The sequence below is a fragment of the Bos javanicus genome, chromosome 19 (genome assembly GCF_032452875.1).
Source record: "Bos javanicus breed banteng chromosome 19, ARS-OSU_banteng_1.0, whole genome shotgun sequence".
Lineage (NCBI taxonomy): Eukaryota > Metazoa > Chordata > Mammalia > Artiodactyla > Bovidae > Bos > Bos javanicus.
The window spans coordinates 20712294-20732974 of NC_083886.1; the positions used below are offsets into that span (position 1 = coordinate 20712294).

At 51.5% G+C, this 20681-nt stretch overlaps 1 protein-coding gene across 4 annotated transcripts in view; it reads right to left on the reverse strand.

Annotated features, from left to right (window-relative positions):
• NOS2 (nitric oxide synthase 2) overlaps positions 1 to 20681 on the reverse strand; it is a 42770-nt gene that overhangs the window by 16437 nt on the left and 5652 nt on the right. For 2 of the 4 annotated variants that reach the window (XM_061390482.1, XM_061390481.1), the window contains exons 3-11: positions 15186 to 15270; positions 14277 to 14399; positions 12633 to 12781; positions 8919 to 9081; positions 7865 to 7956; positions 6773 to 6914; positions 6542 to 6681; positions 4636 to 4810; positions 4441 to 4542 (exon numbers count right to left, since the gene is read on the reverse strand). In XM_061390482.1, coding sequence (XP_061246466.1) covers positions 4441 to 4542; positions 4636 to 4810; positions 6542 to 6681; positions 6773 to 6914; positions 7865 to 7956; positions 8919 to 9081; positions 12633 to 12781; positions 14277 to 14399; positions 15186 to 15270 — 1171 coding nt within the window. Of the gene's footprint in view, positions 1 to 4440; positions 4543 to 4635; positions 4811 to 6541; positions 6682 to 6772; positions 6915 to 7864; positions 7957 to 8918; positions 9082 to 9823; positions 12607 to 12632; positions 12782 to 14276; positions 14400 to 15185; positions 15271 to 18921; positions 19137 to 20681 lie in introns of those variants that run through there. The other 2 variants (XM_061390484.1, XM_061390483.1) reach the window with 2 other exon arrangements.

Genomic DNA, 20681 nt, shown 5'->3' on the forward strand with positions numbered 1-20681 from the left:
GAGTGGCCAGTGAGCTACAGGGCTCCCGGATGGACTATGGGAGGGCCTGGCAATCTGTAAAAAGGGAGTGCAATCCCCTGGGCCCATTCTCACTGATGAAAGTAAACACCCAAATGCAAGGTACAGCCAGAGCCTCTGAGGAGCCCAAGCAGGCACAATAGCCGTGGTCAGCCCTCAGACCACAGGCTGCCGCCCTTGGCGCTCCAAGGGCGGTGTCCAGCTTCTCAGGCCATGCTCACACTCTCCCCAAACTCCCAGAAAATGGCTCCCTGGATGCTGTTGAATCAAAGCACAGTGCCTTTTTTGTCACTTGTTGGCAGAGAGTTCCAGGAATCACCTCCCAAAGGAGTGGCTGTCTCAGCTAAGAAGGAACTAGACATCTCTGAGGAGGGCTGAAGCCCTGGGGGAACTACAGAGTATGGAAGACAAATTACCACCATGTCTTATTATCACCATGGCATGTCCCATGTCTTAAAATTAGAATCCAAGGGGCCTGAGCCTTCCTGGAATGATCCAGTAAGAGCAGCCACGTTGTCTGGAGCAACTCATGCAGTCAAGAGACATTTGTTTCATGGAGTAGTTCAAACCTTGGGCTCTCATTAGCTCTGTGACCTTGAGCTATTAGTTCCTTAACCTCAGTTTCCTCGTCTGTAAAATGGGGATGGTAACAGTTGGTACATCATCATGTTGTTGAAAGGATGCAATAAATAAGGGACGTGCCTGGGGCTCCAATCACTAAGAATCTGCCTGCAAGGGGGAACACGGGTTCAGTCCCTAGTCTGGGAAGTAAGATCCCACCTGCCACGGGGCAGCTAAGCCCATGCACCGCAACTACTGAGCCCACGTGCCCTAGAGCCTGTGCTCAGAAACAAGAGACGCTACCATAATGAGAAGCCCACGCACAGCAAGCAGGGAGTAGCCTCTACTCGCTGCAACCGGATGAAAGCCTGTGCACAACAACGAAGACCCACCACAGCCAAAAATAATTTTTGAAAATCTTAAAATAGTTAACAAGTGAAGCATAAAACATGCTCAGTAAATGTTAGCTGCTATTATTATTTCTATCTACCAGCCACTGCATATGGAGATGGAACACGCAGCCCCGTTTCTGCCTTAGATCATGTTCCAACTGGGGGGAGGCAGAAGGACCTCGGCCGTTTCACATGGTCTGATAGAAGCCACGACGGAGGTCGGAACAGGTGCTGATGGAGGGCTGAGGGAGGGCTACGCTCATATAGGGTCCCGGAGGAGAGATGGGGGACTTTAGAGACAGCTTCTAAGAGGAGGTGAGTTCTTTAGAGAGCTTCTAAGAGGAGGTGAGTTCTTTAGAGACAAGCTTCTAAGAGGAGGTGAGTTTGGAGAGACGGGTACAAGTTAGGCAGCCGACGGGCATTGCTTGAGACCAGGCCAGGAGGCAAGAGAGGAGCCCGCTGGTGGAGGGACTAGCAGGACCAGCCACGCCTTGTAAACTTTTAAATATACAGCAACTGGGGGCTTCCCTGGCGGCTCAGACGGTAAAGGATCTGCCTGCAGAGCAGGAGACCCAGGTTTGATCCCTGGGTCGAGAAGATTCCCTGGAGAAGGGCATGGCAACCCACTCCAGTATTCTTGCCTGGAGAATCCCATGGACAGAGGAGCCTGGTGGGCTACATACAGTCCATGGGGTGGTGAAGAGTCGGACACGACTGAGCGACTAACACTTCACTTTTCACACAGCAGCTGCTGGATGCCAGACCAGTTTTAGGCTCAGGAGCTGATGGTGATAGTGGTGAGGATGGTGGCAACAGTAATAAATAATAATAACAACAAAACTGATGATGGACTTCCCCGGTGGTCCAGTGGCTAAAACTCTGAGCTCTCAATGTGGGAGGCAGAGGGGACTAGGTTTGATCCCTAGTTGAGGAGCTATTAATATTTAACAGATTCTACATGCTGCAACTAAAAGATTCCTCAAGCTGCAATGTTAAACGATCCTGCATGCTGTGATGAAGACTGAAGATCCTGTGTACGGCAACTAAGGTCCGGTGTAGCCAATACATAAATAAAACAGAAAAAAACCCACAAAACTAATGCTTTTTGAGTGTTTACTGTGGGTCAGGGAGCGCAGCTAAACAATTTGCATTGGTTTTCATTTCATTCTTACTGTAACCTAGTGAGGGAGGTACCATTATTATCTCTGTTTTACAGATGAGGAAATGAGCCCAAGTCTTTTGAAGTTGACCCCAAAGGAGGGTCACGGGGAAGTCCTGCCTGGAGACTCTCAAGCAGTGGAGGGATGTGGTCAGCAGTGGTCAGGAGACTGCTGAGGGTCAGCAGACTGCTGAGGGTCAGCAGATTTTCTGGGACGTACCCACATCCTGCCAATGTCAGAGCTGATCCCAGGGTCAGGATGTGTGGTCCACAGCCTTGGGGCCTTCCCAAGCTGGGCCAGCCTCAGGATGCTCTTTCTGTCTTATCTCAGAGCTTCCCCATGCCCCCTACTCCCCACAATCAGGCACGAGCTTGACCTTTCTATAGGGTGACCAGCCCTAGGGAACAGTGCATGATCATATGTATTTACTGGGTGTTTAAAGTCAGCTCCCACTACTTTCCACAAGGTCAGGGTTTCTGTCTGTTTTGTTCACTGCTCATATTCTTGCCCTGGCCTGGTGCCTGACACATGAAAAATGTACAATAAAACTTTGCTAAATGAATGAATGACTCTCAGCCCAGCGGCCGGGCTTCCAGGACATCTGCCAGCTTTGTGGAGATGATCCCAGCTTCTAAATCAATAATAGCTTCACACGTCCCATGGCTCCTTCCCACAAGGGGAGTGTTTATATGAGAGAGAGCAGCAGATGGGCCAGAGGGCTCAGTCCCACACAGAAACAAGCCTGCTGTGTGTGGTGGACGCTGCTGCCCAGATAGGGAAGCAAGAGTAACCACTGCTCGTGTGGACGTGGGCTCTAGTTCTTTCATCCAATGAATACATTTTTAGCATCTCCACGTGCCAGACACTCTTCTAGGCTCCAGGGGTAGAGCAGTGAACAAGAGAGAAAAGGTCCCTGCCCCACAGAGCCTACGTTCTAATGGGGCAAAGAAAGAAAGAAGAAGATGGACTTCTCTGGTGGTCCAGTCGTTAAGAATCCACCTGCCAATGCAGGAGACATGGGTTCGATCCTTGATCCGGGAAGATCCCTCATGCCACAGGGCAACTAAGCCCACACACCACAACTACTGAGCCCCTGGGCTGCAAGTACTGAAGCCCACGTGCTCAAGAGCCACGCTCCACAGTAAGAGAAGCCACTGCGATGAGAAACTCACGCGCCACAACTCGAGAGCAGCCTCCGCTCGCAGCAACTAGGGAAAGCCTGTGCACAGCAACGGAGACCCAGTGCAGCCGAAAATGAACACATAAAGAAAAACAGAAAGGAAGAGATGGACTATGTCAGGATCTCATAAGGATTGTGAAGGAAAAGAAAGGGTTAAAGGAATAAGAGGATGAAGGTGGAGTGAGCGTGCCATTTTTATGGTGTCAGAGAGGGCTGCTCTGAAGAGGTGATAATTGAGACCTGGCTGAAGGGAAGGAGCTGGTCACAGGATGATTTGTGGCAAGAGTTCTAGGCAGAGGGAAAAGCAAGTGCAAAGGCCCTCGGGGGCGGGGGGGACCATCCTGGTGAGTTTGAATAAAAGCCAGAATTCCAGTGTGACTGGCAGAGCTGTGGAGGATAAAAGCCTGACTGGAGGAGGTGGGAGGTGAGACTGTATTATGAGGTCTTTCAGTGGTTTGGGGGCTTCCCTGGTGGCTCAGATGGTAAAGAATCCAACTGCAATGCGGGAGACCTGGGTTCCATCCCTGGGTTGGGAAGATCCCCTGGAGGAGGGCATGGCAACCCACTCCAGTATTCTTGCCTGGGAAATCCCATGGACAGAGAAGCCTGGAGGGCTACAGTCCATGGGTCACAAGGAGTCGGACACGACTGAAGCAACTTAGCACATCACTGGTTTTGCTGTAAATGGAAGTAGAAAAACAAGGTAGTTGCTGCTTAGGGGGAGTATTTGGCTGGCTAGTCGTTTATCTCTTTGAGATGGGAATCATTACACCTTATTGGTCATCACTGGAAATGATCCAGTGGATAAGGAGACAGCTGCCATGAGAGGGGGAGGATTTTCAGGAATAAAAGTCCTTGAAAATTGGGAGAGGACAGGATTCAGTGCTCAAACGCCAGGACTGACCAGTCTTGAAAGGTAAGGAGTTGCCTGTTGCTAGAAGCATTCAAGTTTACACTAGAAGACCTGAGAGGCTTGTCTCTGTGTCCCCAGCACCTGACATAAAGGTCAACACTTGGATGCACGAATAAATGAGCAAAGCTGTAAGGGGAAAATCAAGAATGACATGAGCGTCTGCACCAGATAACCTTCTAACCAGAGCGCCTTCAAACCCACAGACAGCAGACGTGCCTGGAAACTGTGGAGCACAGCGACGTTGATCTCAACGACAGCCCGGTCCTTCCAGAGTGAGGCCACCTTGTGCGTTTCCAGGCCCATCCTTCTGCCCACTTCCTGTAGAGGCAGAGGAATGGGGGTGAGTCAGTCCCTGGGGCCCCACCCGCAGGCCCACACCTCCAGCCGGCCCAGCTGGACGGTCCTCATTACCTCCAGGATGTTGTATCGCTGGGCGTCGCAGAAGTCCCGGACTCCAACTTCTGTGCCCATGTACCACCCGTTGAAGGGGCACCCTGGGAACTCGAGGCCGCCCACCTCAAGCAGCATGTTGGCCACGGCTGGCAGGGCGTACCACTTGAGCTCCAGCTCCCGGAACCATTCGTACCTGGTAGGGAGGCAGGGCTGGTGGCAATGGAGCCTTCACTTCGGCCCACACCCACGCCCTAATAAAAGCTTCAGAAAGAGAGTCAACCAAGAAAACTCCTTTTCAAGTGCTGATCTCTAAGTTCATCCCACCTGGAGAGGTGAATTGGACATAACATGTGGCTAATTACGCATCCATTCATGAGATTATTCAAGCAAACATATTAAGCATCAAGTAAGTGGCAGGCTCTGGGCTAAATGCTGAGGACTCAACAGAACATACCAATCAAGGATCCCAGTGTCAGAAAGCCTAGGATCAAGTTCTGCCTGACTGATTACCAGCTGTGTGACCTTCAGATATTATTCAGCCTCTCTGAGCCTCAGCATCCCCACCAGCAAAGTAGAGATAAATCATGGGATTACTGTGAAAATAATAGTATCCTTTACTTGTATATTCATTCACTCCAGAAATATTTATAATCGAGTACCTACTATGAGCCAGACATCTTGCTAGGTGTTGGGGATATATTGCTGAACAAGAAAGACAAGATCCCTGATTCTCAAAGACCTTACAGACTATAAATAGGTAAACAAATAAATAAATAAGAAAATAAAGACAAGGTGATGGGACTGCCCTTGTGGTCCACTGGTTAAGAATCTGTCTTGCAATGTAGGGACTCAGGTTGGATCCCTGGTTGGGGAAATAAGATAACTGTGATCTCACGTGCTGAGGAGCTGCTAAGCCCAAGGACCACAACCAGAGAGGGTCCGCTGTGCTTCCCGAGTGACGCTAATGTAAAGAACCTGTCTGCCAATGCATGAGACATAAGAGATGCGGGTTCGGTCCTTGGGTTGGGAAGACCCCTGAAGAAGGAAATGGCAATCCACTCCAGGATTCCTGCCTGGAGAATCCGATGGACTGGCAGGCTCCCATCCATAGGGTCACAAAGAGTCAGACATGACTGAAGTGACTTAGCACGCACACAGAGTCTGTATACCCCAACGAAGACCTGACGCGTGCAAATAAATCAATGTATTTTTTTTAAAAAAGCACAAAGTGATATGTTAGATGAAGAGTAAGGGTTCCTACTCTAGATTGGGTGTTCAGAAGAGGCTTCTCAGAACAGGTAATGGAAATACCTCGTTAACAAGAAATGAACTCTGCAAAATTCTGAAGAAAGGGCCTGTCAGGCAGAGGGAACAGCAAGTGCAAAGGCCCTGAGCTAGGACTAAGTTCAGTATATCCAGAGGATAGAAATAATAGCCCAGCCTAAAGCCTGCTACACAGTGTCAATGTATGGAGGTATTTTTGTAATTCAGCCCCTGAAGCAGGGGCTGAATCCGATGAGCTCTTGAAATACTGTCACCCTATCCCGTCACCACAGTCAGGAGATGAATGGCTAAGAGAGTTGGCAGGAAGGTCAAAGAGGCCTGGGCTGTCCAGTGTGAGAATCTCAGGGCCTTTCAAGGCTTCCCTTCCCAGGGTCACCACTTCCCAAGCTCCCAGGGCCCAGTCTCCCCAAGCCATTGCTTTCCTGTCCCCTTCAGCATCTTCTCATAAGTCTGAGGCCTGACAAAGCTGCTGTACAAGGGTGATGTGGTGGACTGGGAAAGCCAGCCCTGCTGGGCATCAAGCTGCTGCTGGCTGGGCTTTGGGGGAGGAGCATGGAGGGTCCTGAGGACTGCGATCTCTCTTTAGAAAGGAGGGGGCATGCATGTGAACTCACACTCCCAGCACCCACAGCCTGCTCACCTGGGATGTTCCATGGGCACCTCGAGCACAAGGTCAGGGGGGATTTCGAAGAGCTCTGGGTCACGGCCGTCAGCCTGCAGGACTAGAGGCAACACGTCGAAGCGGCCGTACTTGGGCTTCCAGCCCAGGTCGATGCACAGCTGGGGGCAAGACAGGCCCAGTGAGCCTGGAGACCCAGGTCCCTGGGCCACTCTGGGCTCCGCTCTCACCCGCCAAAGCTGGGTCTGGTACCTGTGTGAACTCCACGTTGGCGGGGTCCCCTCTGATGCTGCCATCCGGCATCTGGTAGCCGGCATAGCGGATGAGCTGGGCGTTCCAGACCCGGAAGTCATGCTTCCCATCGCTCCGCTGGGGGAACACAGTGATGGCCGACCTTTCCCAAGATGAGGATGGTACTGTTTGCCACCCGGCTTCGGTGGGGGCTTCCAGCCACCACCCAGCTAATAGATCCCCCTCCCCTGCCATCTTCCCACTCCCCAGCGCTCTGCAGCCAAGCTAACTGAACCAAACCCCTGCAGCCCTGAGACACGCCAAGCTCTCGCCAGCCTCTGTGTAGCCTGTCCACTTCCTGACATAGCTGCTCCTTCCTTCTCCCTCCCCCCAACCCCGCTTCTACCCTTTCCTCCAGACCAGCGCAGGGACCACCACCACCCCTCCAGGGAGCCCTTCCCACCCTTCAGGCTGTTCCAGCCCTTTCTGCAGATGGACCGTATTTCTCTTTTTGGCATCAAGTTAGCTGGGTGCTTGTCTAGTGCAAGGTGTAGGTTCACAGCCGGCTGGAGCCTCGGCTTAGGGTCCTGCTCACTTCCCACCCCCAAGCCTAGCCCTGTGTCAGGTCCCCATCAGGCAGACACTGAGTGTTTGCCGAACAGAAAAATAAATGAATGACCAAATGAGTTGGCCTTGATCTCCTTGGTTGGGGGAGGGAGATGGTAAGGGAGACGGTTTGGGGTGGGTATGATGAGCAGTGAGTCCCCCACCTCCAAGGGAAACACCACACCGGACCCATCAGCTGCAAAACCAACTTCTCATCCCCTCTACAAAGTGGGGACCCTAACCTCGAAGACTGTAGTTACCTCTTAAAGATCCCCCCTGTCTCCTCCAAATGGTTTCAAGTCAGAAAGAAACCAAGGAAATGGGCCACTGATGAGGCACTAGGCTCACGGAGGCGGGCTCCCTGTGACGACTCCCTGAAGAAGCCAAGGTCTTTCTACTTTCTTCCTCTCTGGCCTCTCCGGGAGCTTAAACCCGCCTGCATCTCTTGGCTAAGCCTCGGGGGGCTGTGCGGGGCCCCAGCCGTAGCCTCAGGACAGGCACACGCACCTGATGTTGCCGTTGTTGGTGGCATAACGCACGTGTCTGCAGATGTGTTCGAACATTTCCTGGGCCGTGGAACAGCTCCGGGCGTCAAAGACCTGCGCACAGCCCACCCAGACCACGCCCGTCAAGGACCAGGAGGACAGAGGCCTCGGCGGGGCTGATCAGAAGCTGAGTGGGGAGGGACTGAAGGAGCGGCCCAAACCCCCTACCACCTGAACATCCTGCAGAGGCATGCACCTGCCTCCCCCCACCCCCACCCCCGCCACCTTCTTCCTTCTTCTGCTTTCCTAGGAGAGCCCAGGCCCCCCTGCCCACTTGGAAGACCCTATCTAAACCTAACCCTCAAGAAAACCGGATTCTCAAGCACCATGATTTCCACAGCCTAGTTGCTTTAAACATTTCACACATGGCCTCCAGCACATTTCTTTACAGCCAGAGCCCGTTCTGTTGGCATTTCTCATCTGTTTTTCTGTCCGAGTATTTTCACTACTGTTGTTGTTGTTTAGTCGCTAAGTTGCGTCCGACTCTTTTGTGACCCCATGGATTGTAGCCTGATGGGATCCTCTGTCCATGGGATTTCCCAGGCAAGAATACTGGAGTGGGTTGCCATTTCCTCCTCCAAGGGATCTTCCCTACCCAGGGATCAAACCTGCGTCTCCTGCATTGGCAGGCGGATTCTTTAGCACTGAGCCACCCAGGAAGCCCACAATTACCCAGCAATAAATGTAAAGATGACCTAGGAGGCTAGGATGAAGAAAATGTTTTCTAAAAGACAAGAATTCAATCAAGGTGAAGAACTGGGTCCACAGCAATAACAATAGCAAGGCCATTTGGTTTCATGCTGGCATTTAGTCTCAGATTTAACACAAGGGAGAAAGATGGGCTAGAAATCCTGGTGCAGAGGTTGGAGTCTAGACTCTGGGGGGTTGGGGGGGTGTCTGTGAGCCCCCATCTCAAGTGCAGGGATGGAGAGAGACCCTGCAGCCAGCTCAGGGCCCGCCTGCCCACCCCCCAGCTTCCTCTCCCGTTCCCCCCTCCTCCGTCTAAGGGCATCGACCTGCAGGTTCGACCACTGGATCCTTCCGATGCAGCGGGGGGCGTTGCGCCAGGCCTGCTTGGTGGCAAAGATGAGCTCATCTCCGGTCAGCTGGTAGGTTCCTGTTGTTTCTATCTCCTTTGTTACTGCTTCCACCCTGGCCAGATGTTCCTCTATTTTTGCCCTGCGGGACAGGAAGACATCAGGAAGATCAACAATGAGATGGCTTTAAATGGAGACTGATTCAATCCACAGAAGCAGGAACTGAACGAGGACACCAGGAGGGCAAGATGTCACTCAGAGAAACCGTCCCCTCCAGGGCAGCTTCATGGGCATGTGTCCAGGGCACCGAGCTCAGCAGGGCCCCGCTGGGCTTAATGCCCTGCTCTGATTGTCTTGAATTCTTAATCATTCATGAACAGGAAGCCACCTTTTTATTTTCACACTGAGTCTTACAAGTTACATAGCTGGTCCTGATCCCAGGCACCTTTTCTCTAGTCATACTCATCTCAGCGAGGAGTGCAATGCTTTTCAATGGTCTTGCAAGAACAGACCAGCATCCATCAGGCTGCAGGCACATCCTGCTTCTTGGCCAGGGGAGCACCAATCCACCTTCTCTTGGTTAAGAGATGAGTCAGCTCCTCCCCAGCAGCTCCTCTGCACTGAACAGTCACTAATGAGCCAAGTACTGGGCAACGCCACCCATAGTCAGGGTCCCATTGAGTCTGTGACAGAGGCGTTTTTGTGTCCTTGTTATAGTTGATGTATCTGGAAGGTTAAGTACTGGCCTGGAAACAGAAGTGTGACAAAAAGCAAGCCCAAGATTCAGACTCGGGTTGCCCTGATGCCAAGCCCAGGCTCTTAACCTTCTACCTTCCACCCTAGGGGGTGGATCACAAGCCCAGAGATGTGGAGGGCCTGCCCACATTTTCCTGGTCAGGTCCGGACAGGAATCAGCTCTCAGGACTCAGCCGTCAGGGCCCCAGGGTGGTTCAAGGAGGTGTCCGCCACAGTGTCATCCAGCATCGCAGGGTCCCCACAGCAAGCTTTCTCAAACCCGGTGCCACTTGGCCAGCTCTCCCATGTGAGATTTCCAAGCTGGCTTCTGCCCTCCCCTCCCAGGCTTGTAAAAACATCCCACAGCCAGGAAGGTTTTGAGTCACATGCACACAGAGCAGCCTTGAGATTTCCAATCAGCATCAAAGACGTCTGAAAGTGCCACAAACAAAACTATTTAAGGAATGAACTCTTGATTAAGGAGAGTGGACAGCTCAGGACAAAATGGCCTTTCAGTGGACGAAGAGTGTCTCGACAACTCTTTCTTGATTAAAGAAGAAAGCTCAAAGACAAAACACTCGGCGCTATTTATCTTCAAGGACACTCCTCGCATAAGGACCTGCTGGGCGAGGTTGAGGCTGCCCCACCAACGGCAGCCCTCCCCCCACAACCTGCAAACAAAGCTTCTAGCAATGTTTTTCATTCTGCATCCAAGCATGAAAACAGCAGCAACTACCAGAACATTGATGCTGCCAACACGCTTGGCAGTGTTAATATATGACTTTTTAAGAAAAGATTACGTTTTCACTCAATTCCTTTAGAGGTTTACATTATACCTTTGTTTTCAAACAGTCACATTTCTGAGGCACTAAAATGCTATGACACCTATTAGTTCTGAAAAAAAGGGAGTGGCTTTTGGCATCTGTAAACTGGCTTTGGAAAGAACATTCAGAAAGTTATCATTTCTGACTATATAATCCTTCACCTACGAAAGACTGAACTGGCCCAGGTGTGGGAATGGGCTGCCATCTGTCACTCACACCCCCAAGACCTCTTGGGGGAAACCAAGGCACAGACTTGTGACTGTGAAAACTTCTTCCCTCTGTGAAAAGCAAATGGATTTGAATAGCTATCATCAGCAGCCCTGTAGCTTCCCCAGCTAACAACCCCCCAACTGCCTTCCAAACACCAGCAGGAACCCCTTAGGTCCAGCATGAAGTCAGAGCCTTCAAAATCAAAGAGCTGGATGCTAGATCATTGAGTTTTAAAGCAAGGGCTCTGGCTTAAAATGCCTGAGTTCGAATTCCAGCTCTGGGACTTCAGAATGTGTGACTTTGAACAAGTTACTTCTCCATGGGCTCTGGCTTTCTTGCCTGTAGAGCAGGTAGGATAATAACAGCACCAGTCCCATAGAGCTGTGGTGAGCCTTACGTACAAGGCAGAGTCCAGAACATACCTAGGACATCAAAACAGTGGCCCAGTGAAGCCCACTGAGAAAATTCCTGGGGGCTTCCCTGGTGGTCTAGTGGTTCAGAATCCACCTGCCAACGTGGGGGACACGGGTTCCTGCCCTGGTCTGGAAAGATCCCACGTGCTGCAGGGCAACTAAGCCCACACACCACAACTGCTGAAGTCTGAGCGCCTAGAGCCTGTGCGCCACGAAAGTGAGAAGCCCATGCACCCCAATGAAGAGTAGCCCCCATTCACCTCAACTAGAAAAAGCCCATGTGCAGCAACAAAGATCCAGCACAGCCAAAAATAAAATAAATAAATCTTAAAAGAAAATTCCTGGACCCTGAAAGTCTTCTTAGTCAACAACCGAGCGGAAAACCTAAGGACCTTGGACCTCCCAGTGACAGAGCCTGTCTGCAGAGGTTCTATTTACACAACACAGGCAGTAGCAAACCCCTGACGGAGTTCTCAGTCTACTTAGAATTGCCTCCGGAGCTTGTAGAGAACAAGGATGTCCGCCCCCTCCCCACTTCCTGAGAAGCTGATGCCCTTGCCCAGGGGACCCTGGCACCAGTATTTTACAAGGTCCTTAACAGCAACTACTGGGCAACCAGGCTGGAGGATCACTGGCCCCAGAAGATAAGGACCTCTTTCATAGACTCAAGGTCCCTTCCAGCTCACACAATGCAGGTCAGAGCCAAGGGGGTGTGGCATCACCAGGAGCCAATCTTTCTGCCACACTGGATCCCAGGGTATTTCTGTGGCTCACTTCCTACAGTAAAGTGCCTTGTGGGGCTGCATCGTAAAAACCACACTCCCGTCCCAGCCCATAAAACAGCAAATTCATTCCCTCGGCCTTTCTAGATATTAATGGACTTAAATTAAGAGCCATATATTTTATGCAACTCAGAGATACAGATCCCCACAGAAAACAGTGCAAAGAGCTCTCTCCAAGTCAAGCAGCCTGAATTTCAGCTGGGACTGAACTCTAGCTGCTACTGGGCTTCCTGGCTCACACCTGGAGGTGGAGGGCTTGGCTCGGTAGTCTCCGAGGTCCCTTCTATCTCAAACATCTCATAATAAAAGGTTTTGCATATCGACTCATTGCTTTGCGCCAGGATGCTGTTTCAAACGTATTTAATCCTTGAAACAATCTTAGGAACAGTTTTATCATGACCCTGCTTTGGACTTATGAGGAAGTGGAGATGCAGAGAGGATCTATTTGGGAAATAGATTTCCCAAAAATACAGAACCAGCTACTGGTTGAGCAGAATCCAAACTCAAACATTTAGACACCCAACCCACATTTTCAACCACTACGGCCATGCTCCTTTCTCTTATGGTTTTGAGAACCTATCCAAGGTCTTTTCCCTGAAAAGCTGTGTCTTAGCCTTGGATTCACTGCAAATCTGGGAAGGAAAGAGGTTTGGGGTCAGAGGGAGATGGCAGGAGACTAGAGAGCTCAGGGGAGGCAGAGGGAGTGATGCTGAAGGAAGGGAGCCTTACTCTTTGAAGGAGCCGTAATACTGGTTGACAAATTCGATAGCTTGAGGTAGAAGCTCGTCTGGGGGGGTTGGCTTGTCCCGGGGTCCTATGGTCAAACTTTTGGGGTTCATGATGGATGCCAGGCAAGACTTGGACTTGCAAGAGAGATCCTGGAAAGAAAGAAGAGGTGGTGAGGCTGATCGCTTGGTTCCTCAGCACAGGCACTGATGGCCATCCTCTTCCAGGGCCAGCTCTCCTGGCCACCTCCTTCCACTCTGACTGTTCCAGCTCCCCACCACCCCTCTCTACCTCTGTGGCACCTTCTCCTTGGGGTCGACCAGGCTTTTCCCCCATCCATATCTCCTCTCCTCTGACTGGCTGAACACCACGGACTGTGGGCTGGGCCGCCCCCCCGCCAGCCCTAGTCATTGTTCTTTAGTCGCTCAGTTGTGAGTCTTTTGCAGCCCCAAAGACTGGAACCCTCCAGGATCCTCTGTCCATGGGATTTTCCAGGCAAGAATACTGGAGTGGGTTGCCGTCTCCTTCTCCAGGGGGGTCTTCTGAGCCAGGGATCGAACCCGAGGCTCCTGGGTCTCTTGCATTGGCAGGCGGATTCTTTACAACTGAGCCACCAGGGAAGTCCCCAGCCAGCCCCAGACCTAGAGCAAAGTCAACAGTTCGAATGCTGGGAACATCTCGACTATCTTCTCATTTAAAGAAGCTGATACGACTCCTGGGGACAAATTATTGCTATTCAGCCAAAATGAACTGAGAAGGTACAAATCCCGAAGTAGGGAATGGCACAGAAAAAATACTGAAAGAAAGCACACCCATAGGTGAACAGTGGTCATTCCTGGAAGGCGTGGGAAATGATTCTGCTTTCATGGCCTTGAAATTTTCAATCCTTTCCTACTTTACAATCACAGAATGCATATAAACTTAGAATAAGAAACCTAGAAGTTAAGAAGCCTTAAAGGGCACTTAGTCCAACTACTCACTGGATGCTTGGAACCCCTCTCCAATCTCCCTATCCAATAGCACTTGAATCCTTTTCATGACAGGGAGCTCACTACCTTATGATGTCGTTCAGTCCAGCTTTGGGCAATTCTGTTAGAAGATTCTCCCTGATATAATGATGAAATCTGTCTCTCTAAGAAAGAATTCATGTGTTCCTATAATTCTTTATCTCACCTTCTGGATTATCCATCATCCCTGGGGTAGGGGGAGGGACGGTGGGTGGGAGGGTGGTGTGGAGCTAACAGAGAGTTAGCATCATTTAGTCCTACTGTTTCACGAGAAACAAGAGTCTCTGTTCCCAGTAACCTTTGACCAAGCAGATGGCTGTCTGGTTTGCTGAGGGGGACATCTGTTTGATTCATTAACAGCCTTGATGGCTTTGCCAGTTTGGGACAAAGTGGTTCTCGAGGGACTTCCCTGGTGGTCTAGTGGTTAAGAATCTGCCTTGCAATACAGGGGATGCGGGTTCAATCTCTGTTCAGGGAGCTAAGATCCCACATCACAGGGCAACTAAGCCTGCATGCCACAACTACTGAGCCCACGCTGGAGACTGCATGACATAACAAAGGTCTCACATACCTCAATTAAGACCCAAGGAACCCCTCCCCCGCCAAAAAAAAAAGAAAAGTAGTTCCTCAGACTGCTCACCCCTTTGGCCTTCTGGTGAAGCGTGTCTTGGAAAGTCACTCCGCTGCCCCAGTTTTTGATCCTCACATGCCGTGGACAGGCTGACGGGGGCGCGTCCAGCTTGCTCAGGGATTCTGGAGACGTCTAAGAGGGAGGGAAAAAAATCAGGGGTTTCTAAGTGCCTCCGGCCCCAGGACCACAGGGGTCTCTCCCAGCCCTGAGGCCCTGCTTGGGCCTCGGGTGGGCGGGGAGCTGCGGGCGGCACACGGGTCGAGGTGTCAGCCCACGGCCCTCCTCCCTTTCCGGTAGCCAGGCCACCTGGGCCAGAGTCTGCTGGGAGCTCCAGGTGCCTGGGCCATTGGCCAGGCTCCTGTCCTCATCCAAGAGTCTGCCAAATGCTCTCTCAGGGGAATTGCAACAGGAGGGATTAAGGGGTCTACACAGCACAGATTACCATCACAGCCGCTAATCCTAAGAATAGAAACGGGACAAGGAAGAAGTGCCTCTTCAGGGAGGCACTGAAGAATATGCAAACCAGTCCTCTGCCCACCTCTGTGGAACACTAAGGGCCAAACCATGCAGGGAGGACGGAACCGTTGGACCAGAGGCTGGGGCTGGGGCTGGAGGCTCAGCTGCCAAGTCTGGGATCACTTCTGAGGGTCTCACTCTGACTCCACGAGTGGTCTGCTCCCTCCCAGGTCTGCCTGCCCACACAGGCATGTCACCCAGATGCCCACCCCCCTGGTGGGGTCAGGGTCTACCACTCCTGATCACCATGGTTCACCCCCTCTCTCCCAAAGCTCTTCCTCGCCCCCACCTGTGTCCCTGGGTCTCTACTCACTGCCCAGACCCCAGCATCCACCAGGCTGCCCACCACATCTGTCTGGGCAAGGGAGGAAGGGGCTTCCCACACCCGAGTGACTCACTGACCTTTACTGTCCCCGTGAGGGGCTGGGGAGACTCATTCCCGTGCTTGCCCGGGCTGTGACGTTTGGGGTCATCCTGTGTCACTGGACTGCAAGAGGAAACAGCTCTCATGAGATGGAGCGTCCGAGGGCAGAGAGGGAACTCAGGGTCGCCTCAGCCAGCCCTCATTTGACGAAGCGGGGAGTGAGGTCTAGAGGGTGAGAGTGGACGTCATGGTTTCCAGCCAACGTGGTGGAGGAGGCAGCCTCTGCACCATCACCACCCTGCTTCCTCTTCTCCCCTCACCTGCCCCCCCAACAAAGCCAAAGAGTCCAGAGGGGAGCTGAGCCAAAGCTAACAGGCCAAAGGGTGACCCACAGAAGCTCTGTGAAGATGACTCCCTCAGAAGGCAGGTACAAACGTGATACAGAGTGGAGCTGGCAGAGGACAGCTCCTTCCACCCTGCCCTCCCAGGTCAGCAGTACTGCCCGCCACCCCACCCACTCCCTCTTTGGGACTTAAGCTTTTTTTCTTTATAGCACTTGGTTCATCCTGGTTTATTTATTCTAAAATTTTATTATGGAACATGTTAAACAGACACAATTAGAGAGAAGAGTGTAATAAACCCCTGTAAGCCTGTCACCCAGATTCAGCCCAATTAAACAATTATCAACCCACGGCCAATTCTGTTTCCACATTACTCTCCCAGCCCTCGCTCTCATTTTAAAGCAAGTCTGAGACATCATGCCATCCGTAAATATCTGAGTATTTCTGGAAGATAAGGATACTTTCAAAATATATTGGTTATATTTGCTTGGAAACAACAGATTTAAAAGAATTTAACTTGGGACTTCCCTGGTGGTCCAGTGGCTGGGACTCTGAGCTTCCAATGCAGGGGCCCTGGGGTTCAATCCCCTGGTCAGGGAACTGGATCCCACATGTCACAACTAAGACCCAGTGAAGCCAAATAAATATGTTTAAAAAGAAGAAGAATTTAGCCTATCGTTTGAAGAAGAAAAAGCCCTAATAGTCTGAAATCACTCAGAAACCATTGGTTCCGGTTTGGGATTTTAGGATTGCTCTCCCTACATATACTACAGAGAACAGACAGTGTGAGCACCCCTCTAATAGTCACACCCCACACATGCCTCCTCCTGGGGCATCTCAGGAAGAAAGCTTATTGTGTCCCGAGTTCTCTACAGTATTTTCTAGGGTGCGCACACATCCCAGGGGAAAGGTGATTAGCGAGGACTACAAAGGTCGCTCATTTCCCACCTTATACACGTTTGTGATGTCGGAAAATGACAAATGAGCGTGTGCTGCTTTGTTATTAGAAAAAGTAATGACCATTTACATCGTGCTGTGCTGTGCTCAGTCACTCAGTTGGGTTGGACTCTTTGCATTCCCATGGACTGTAGCCCACCAGGCTCCTCTGTCCGTGGGGATTCTCCAGGCAAGAATACTAGAGTGGGCTGCCATGCCCTCCTCCAGGAGATCTTCCTGACCCAGGGATCAAATCCAGGTCTCCCACATTGCAGGCAGATTCTTTACCCTCTGAGCCACCAGGGACAACCGTTTACATTAGCATTATGTAATTAACTACATATATTATATGGTTGCATTGAATGATTTATAACTATAAAGAGACAGTGTCCCTTTAAGAGAAAATGAGTATGTATCAGAAAGCATCTTCATTCTGATTCAAGTGATTCAGTGGGCCTATACCACGCCCTCCCTGTGACTGGCTATCGTCACCCCACTGGTCTGGTCTGGTGTGCCCCACCAGAAAAAAAGCCGATACAGGGTAATCTGGACACTCAGAACAGGTAAGCCATGACTGAGTTGTCATCATGGGGCTGCTTACACGGGAAGATGTTTTGAGGCTGGGGTCCTCAGGGAGGCACTGCCTTACAGCTCTTCTCAAGCTTTTACCATCACCCCCGACCCCATTCCACCATTTTATTCTTGTTTCCTCTCCTTTACTTCTGCCTGGTTGGATGTCATCACTGACTCAACGAACATGAGTTTGACCAAGCTCTGGGAGTTGGTGATGGACAGGGAAGTCTGGCGTGCTGCAGTCCATGGGGTGGTGAAGAGTCAGACACAACTGAGTGGCTGAACTGAACTGACAGAACTGGAGAATCTGCAACACTTACTGGTCTATAGTAACTTGTAGATTGAGAAACAATGTCCTTGTTCACTTAGCAAAAGTATTGCCCCCAATTTAAAATGTTGGGATTTCCCTGGTGACTCAGATGGTAAAGAATCCACCAGCAATGCAGGACACCCAGGTTCAATTTCTGGGTTGGGAAGATCCTCTGGAGAAGGGCACAGCTATCTACTCTAGTATTCTTGCCTAGAGAATACCATGGACAGAGGAGCCTGGCGGGCTACAGTCCGTGGGGTTGCAAAGAGTCGGACATGACTGAGCAACTAACACACACTCACACACACATTAAAAAGTTACCTAAAAATCCTCTCTACCAATGGACTATAGTGAGTCTGACCCCAGCGTCTATGGCTGGATTTTAGGAAGCATCCGATTTCTTCACTATTATATATAATGCCTCAAACACTATATGTGACCTGATGCTGGCTCTGTGTGCGTGTGAGTGTGTATGTGTACAAAGGCATAGAAAAACACCTGGGGGTGGTGGGGGAGAATGCTAGTAACAGTGATTAGCACTGATAAGATCACAGATGATTTGAATTTTTCTTTATCCGCGTCTGTTTTTCCAACTTTCTTCAGTGACTCTGAATTCCTTCCGTAATTGGGAAACTTCTTTTTAACCTGAAGCATGAATATACGAAGCTATGCACAGTCTCCTTTCTCCCCTAGTAAGCGGATTTCTTTGGGTTAGTTGCTGGAAGATAAGGGTTCACCCAGAGGGTGAACATATCAAGGTTCTGGAATGCAGGCGTTCTCAGTCGCTAGGCTGTGTCTGACTCTTTGGTTCTGGATACTTATTGCCAAATTATTGCGGTGCCCACCCAGACACTGCAATTTGGCTAAATCCACAGCTGTGCTGGGTCCCGCTTGATCCTTCACGGGAACAGAGGACCCTAAGGATCTGGCATCAAAAGGAAAGCTGAAGTGCAGCTCTTGTTCAGACCCAGCAATGTCCACAGGTGCTCGAGCGACAGGGCGCTGAGGTCAGAGCTGCAGTCGGTGGCTCCTTCCGGAGCTGATTCCCTTGTGGTCCCAACTTCGCCACTGGTCCCCTTCTCTATATACGGGCGGTGGGGGGCCAGGAGGGGGGCCAGGAGGCGTTCTGGGAAATGGATCTTACTTGTAAAACAAGAACCTCCTTGCTCTCTAACCCTGTCTATCCTAACGGGTGTTGCAGCCCCAGTGTTGAAATCTAGAAAGCTCCCAAGTGCTGAAACACCCACACAGCCTGCAGACACCTCTCAGGTGTGCATGTGGGGTTTCTCTGGGTCTTTGTTGGCTACTGAGTTGCAACCCCGGATGGCATCACTGACTCGATGGACGTGAGTCTCAGTGAACTCCGGGAGTTGGTGATGGACAGGGAGGCCTGGCGTGCTGCGCGATTCATGGGGTCGCAAAGAGTCGGACATGACTGAGCGACTGATCTGATGCGTTCTATACCAGGAAAAATTTTTAAGGAAATCCCCATCAGAATCCTACAGAGCGAATATCCCAACCCTCCTGTTTTCCCCGGAAAGCCGAGGCTCAGAGAGGCTCAGTGCGCACCGGAGTTAGCCTCCCTCCCAGGGTGGACCCCGGCCCGCGCAGTACCTGGCTCGGCGGAGGCGGCAGGCGGGCTGCGGCCGGAGGATCCTGCGGAGGAGCCGGCAGAGCCGGGGCCGGGCGGCCTCGCACGCGGCGCCCAGCCCCTCGCGCATGGCCCGACGGCGGGCGCAGCTCGGAGGGCGCCCCGCGCCCCGCCGCGCTGGCCCCTTTATCGCCGCCGGATCCCGCAGCCCCCGCCCCGGGGCGGAGCGAGAGACTCGGTTTCATCCCGAGCCTGGATCCGGGCCAGAGTGTCCGCTCGGCCGGCGGCTGCCTGGTCCGGGCCGGGCGCCCCTCGCCCTGCGCCTCCGCTCCAGCGGGCGTCAGCGGGAAGGTGTGCCTTACGGATGCCACTGGCCTGTCTCTGGGCTGAGACTCCGGCCTTGGGTTTGTTATTCCCCATGAAGGAACATTAATGACCATAATAACTCTCATTGTACGGTGCGTCATAGTTTACAAAGCAAACTTTCCTGTCCGTTATTTCATCTTCCCCTTACTAACTCCACTCAAGAAGGCAATTCTGTATTGTTATCCTCACTTGATAGGAAGCTCAGGGCCATGAAAAGTGAAGGAGCTTGCCCAAGGCCTCACAGGAGCCCCAGGCCACAGCTGAAGTTCTCCCACCTTCCGGGGCTGGCCCAGGAAGTACTATTTCTTTCCTGCATGTTCATTTCGATTCCAGGAAAGAAGCCTTAAAGAAGTGCAGACCTGGGGGGGGGACCTTTAGTGGGAGTCAGCGTGGCTGGCCAGGGGCTTCCTCAGGTCCCTTTCAAGCTCCTGGTCCTCATTACCTGGAAGGCGCAACGGGGCCACGGACCTTGCTCCCTCTGTGTGTAGCTCCTTATACCGGGAGCCGGATAATTCCTAGGGTCCAGACAGAGGCAGGGCAGCAGCCTTCGACCCCAGAGTATGAGGAGCCTTCCTATGCGTCCTCCAGTGTGTTTAATCCAAAACCCAAATTAACGTGGAAAGAGGATACATATTTATTCTGAGCCTACTGCAACCCACCTTGATTTTGTCCCAGATCCCATTCAACTTCACCTAGATGTTCTCAACATTTGCCTTTGTCTCTAAAACACAGGCCCACGAACGCCCCATGTTCACTTCCTAATCATTTGTTTTCATAAAATATAGAACCATTACTCACATACAAAGTCCTGGGTCTTATTACACCTGAATGGATTTTAAAATTACTTTTCCAAATCAAAACACATTAATTGGCTCCCACCGCTTTCAGGATAAAATCCCCTTTGTGCTGCAGCTTCCTCTTCCAGTAACATTCTCCCCACCCCCACCCCACCGTTAGGTGAAGTCCAGCTGGGCCTGCCTCCTCTCTAAAGCCCTCTCCCCATTCCCATCCCCTACCCCACCCCCACACACACTCCAGCCAGGCCAGGCCCCCTACGGTATTCCCAGAATGGATCCCAGCATCCCCCAGTTCTCCTGTAACCCCCTGTCTACCTCTCTGTCCACCTCACCCTAATTTATAATGCTCTTTAACGTTCCGGTTTGTGTGTATTCTTCCCCAAACCAGTGAGAAAGATATCCTTTCCCCCACCCTCTGCCCAGCAGTGGGAACTGGGTCTCTTTCCTCTGTGCCTTTCTCAGCCCAGCACCCACCAGGCCATCGGGGAGAGTCCGTATAGTGTCCAAGTTAGGAGTTTAGACTTGGTTCAAACCTCAGCTCTTCCCCTTTCCAGATGTTGTCCAAGGAAGTCACTCAACCTTGTAATATAAGGCTAATAATAACTCCTACCTCATTATTG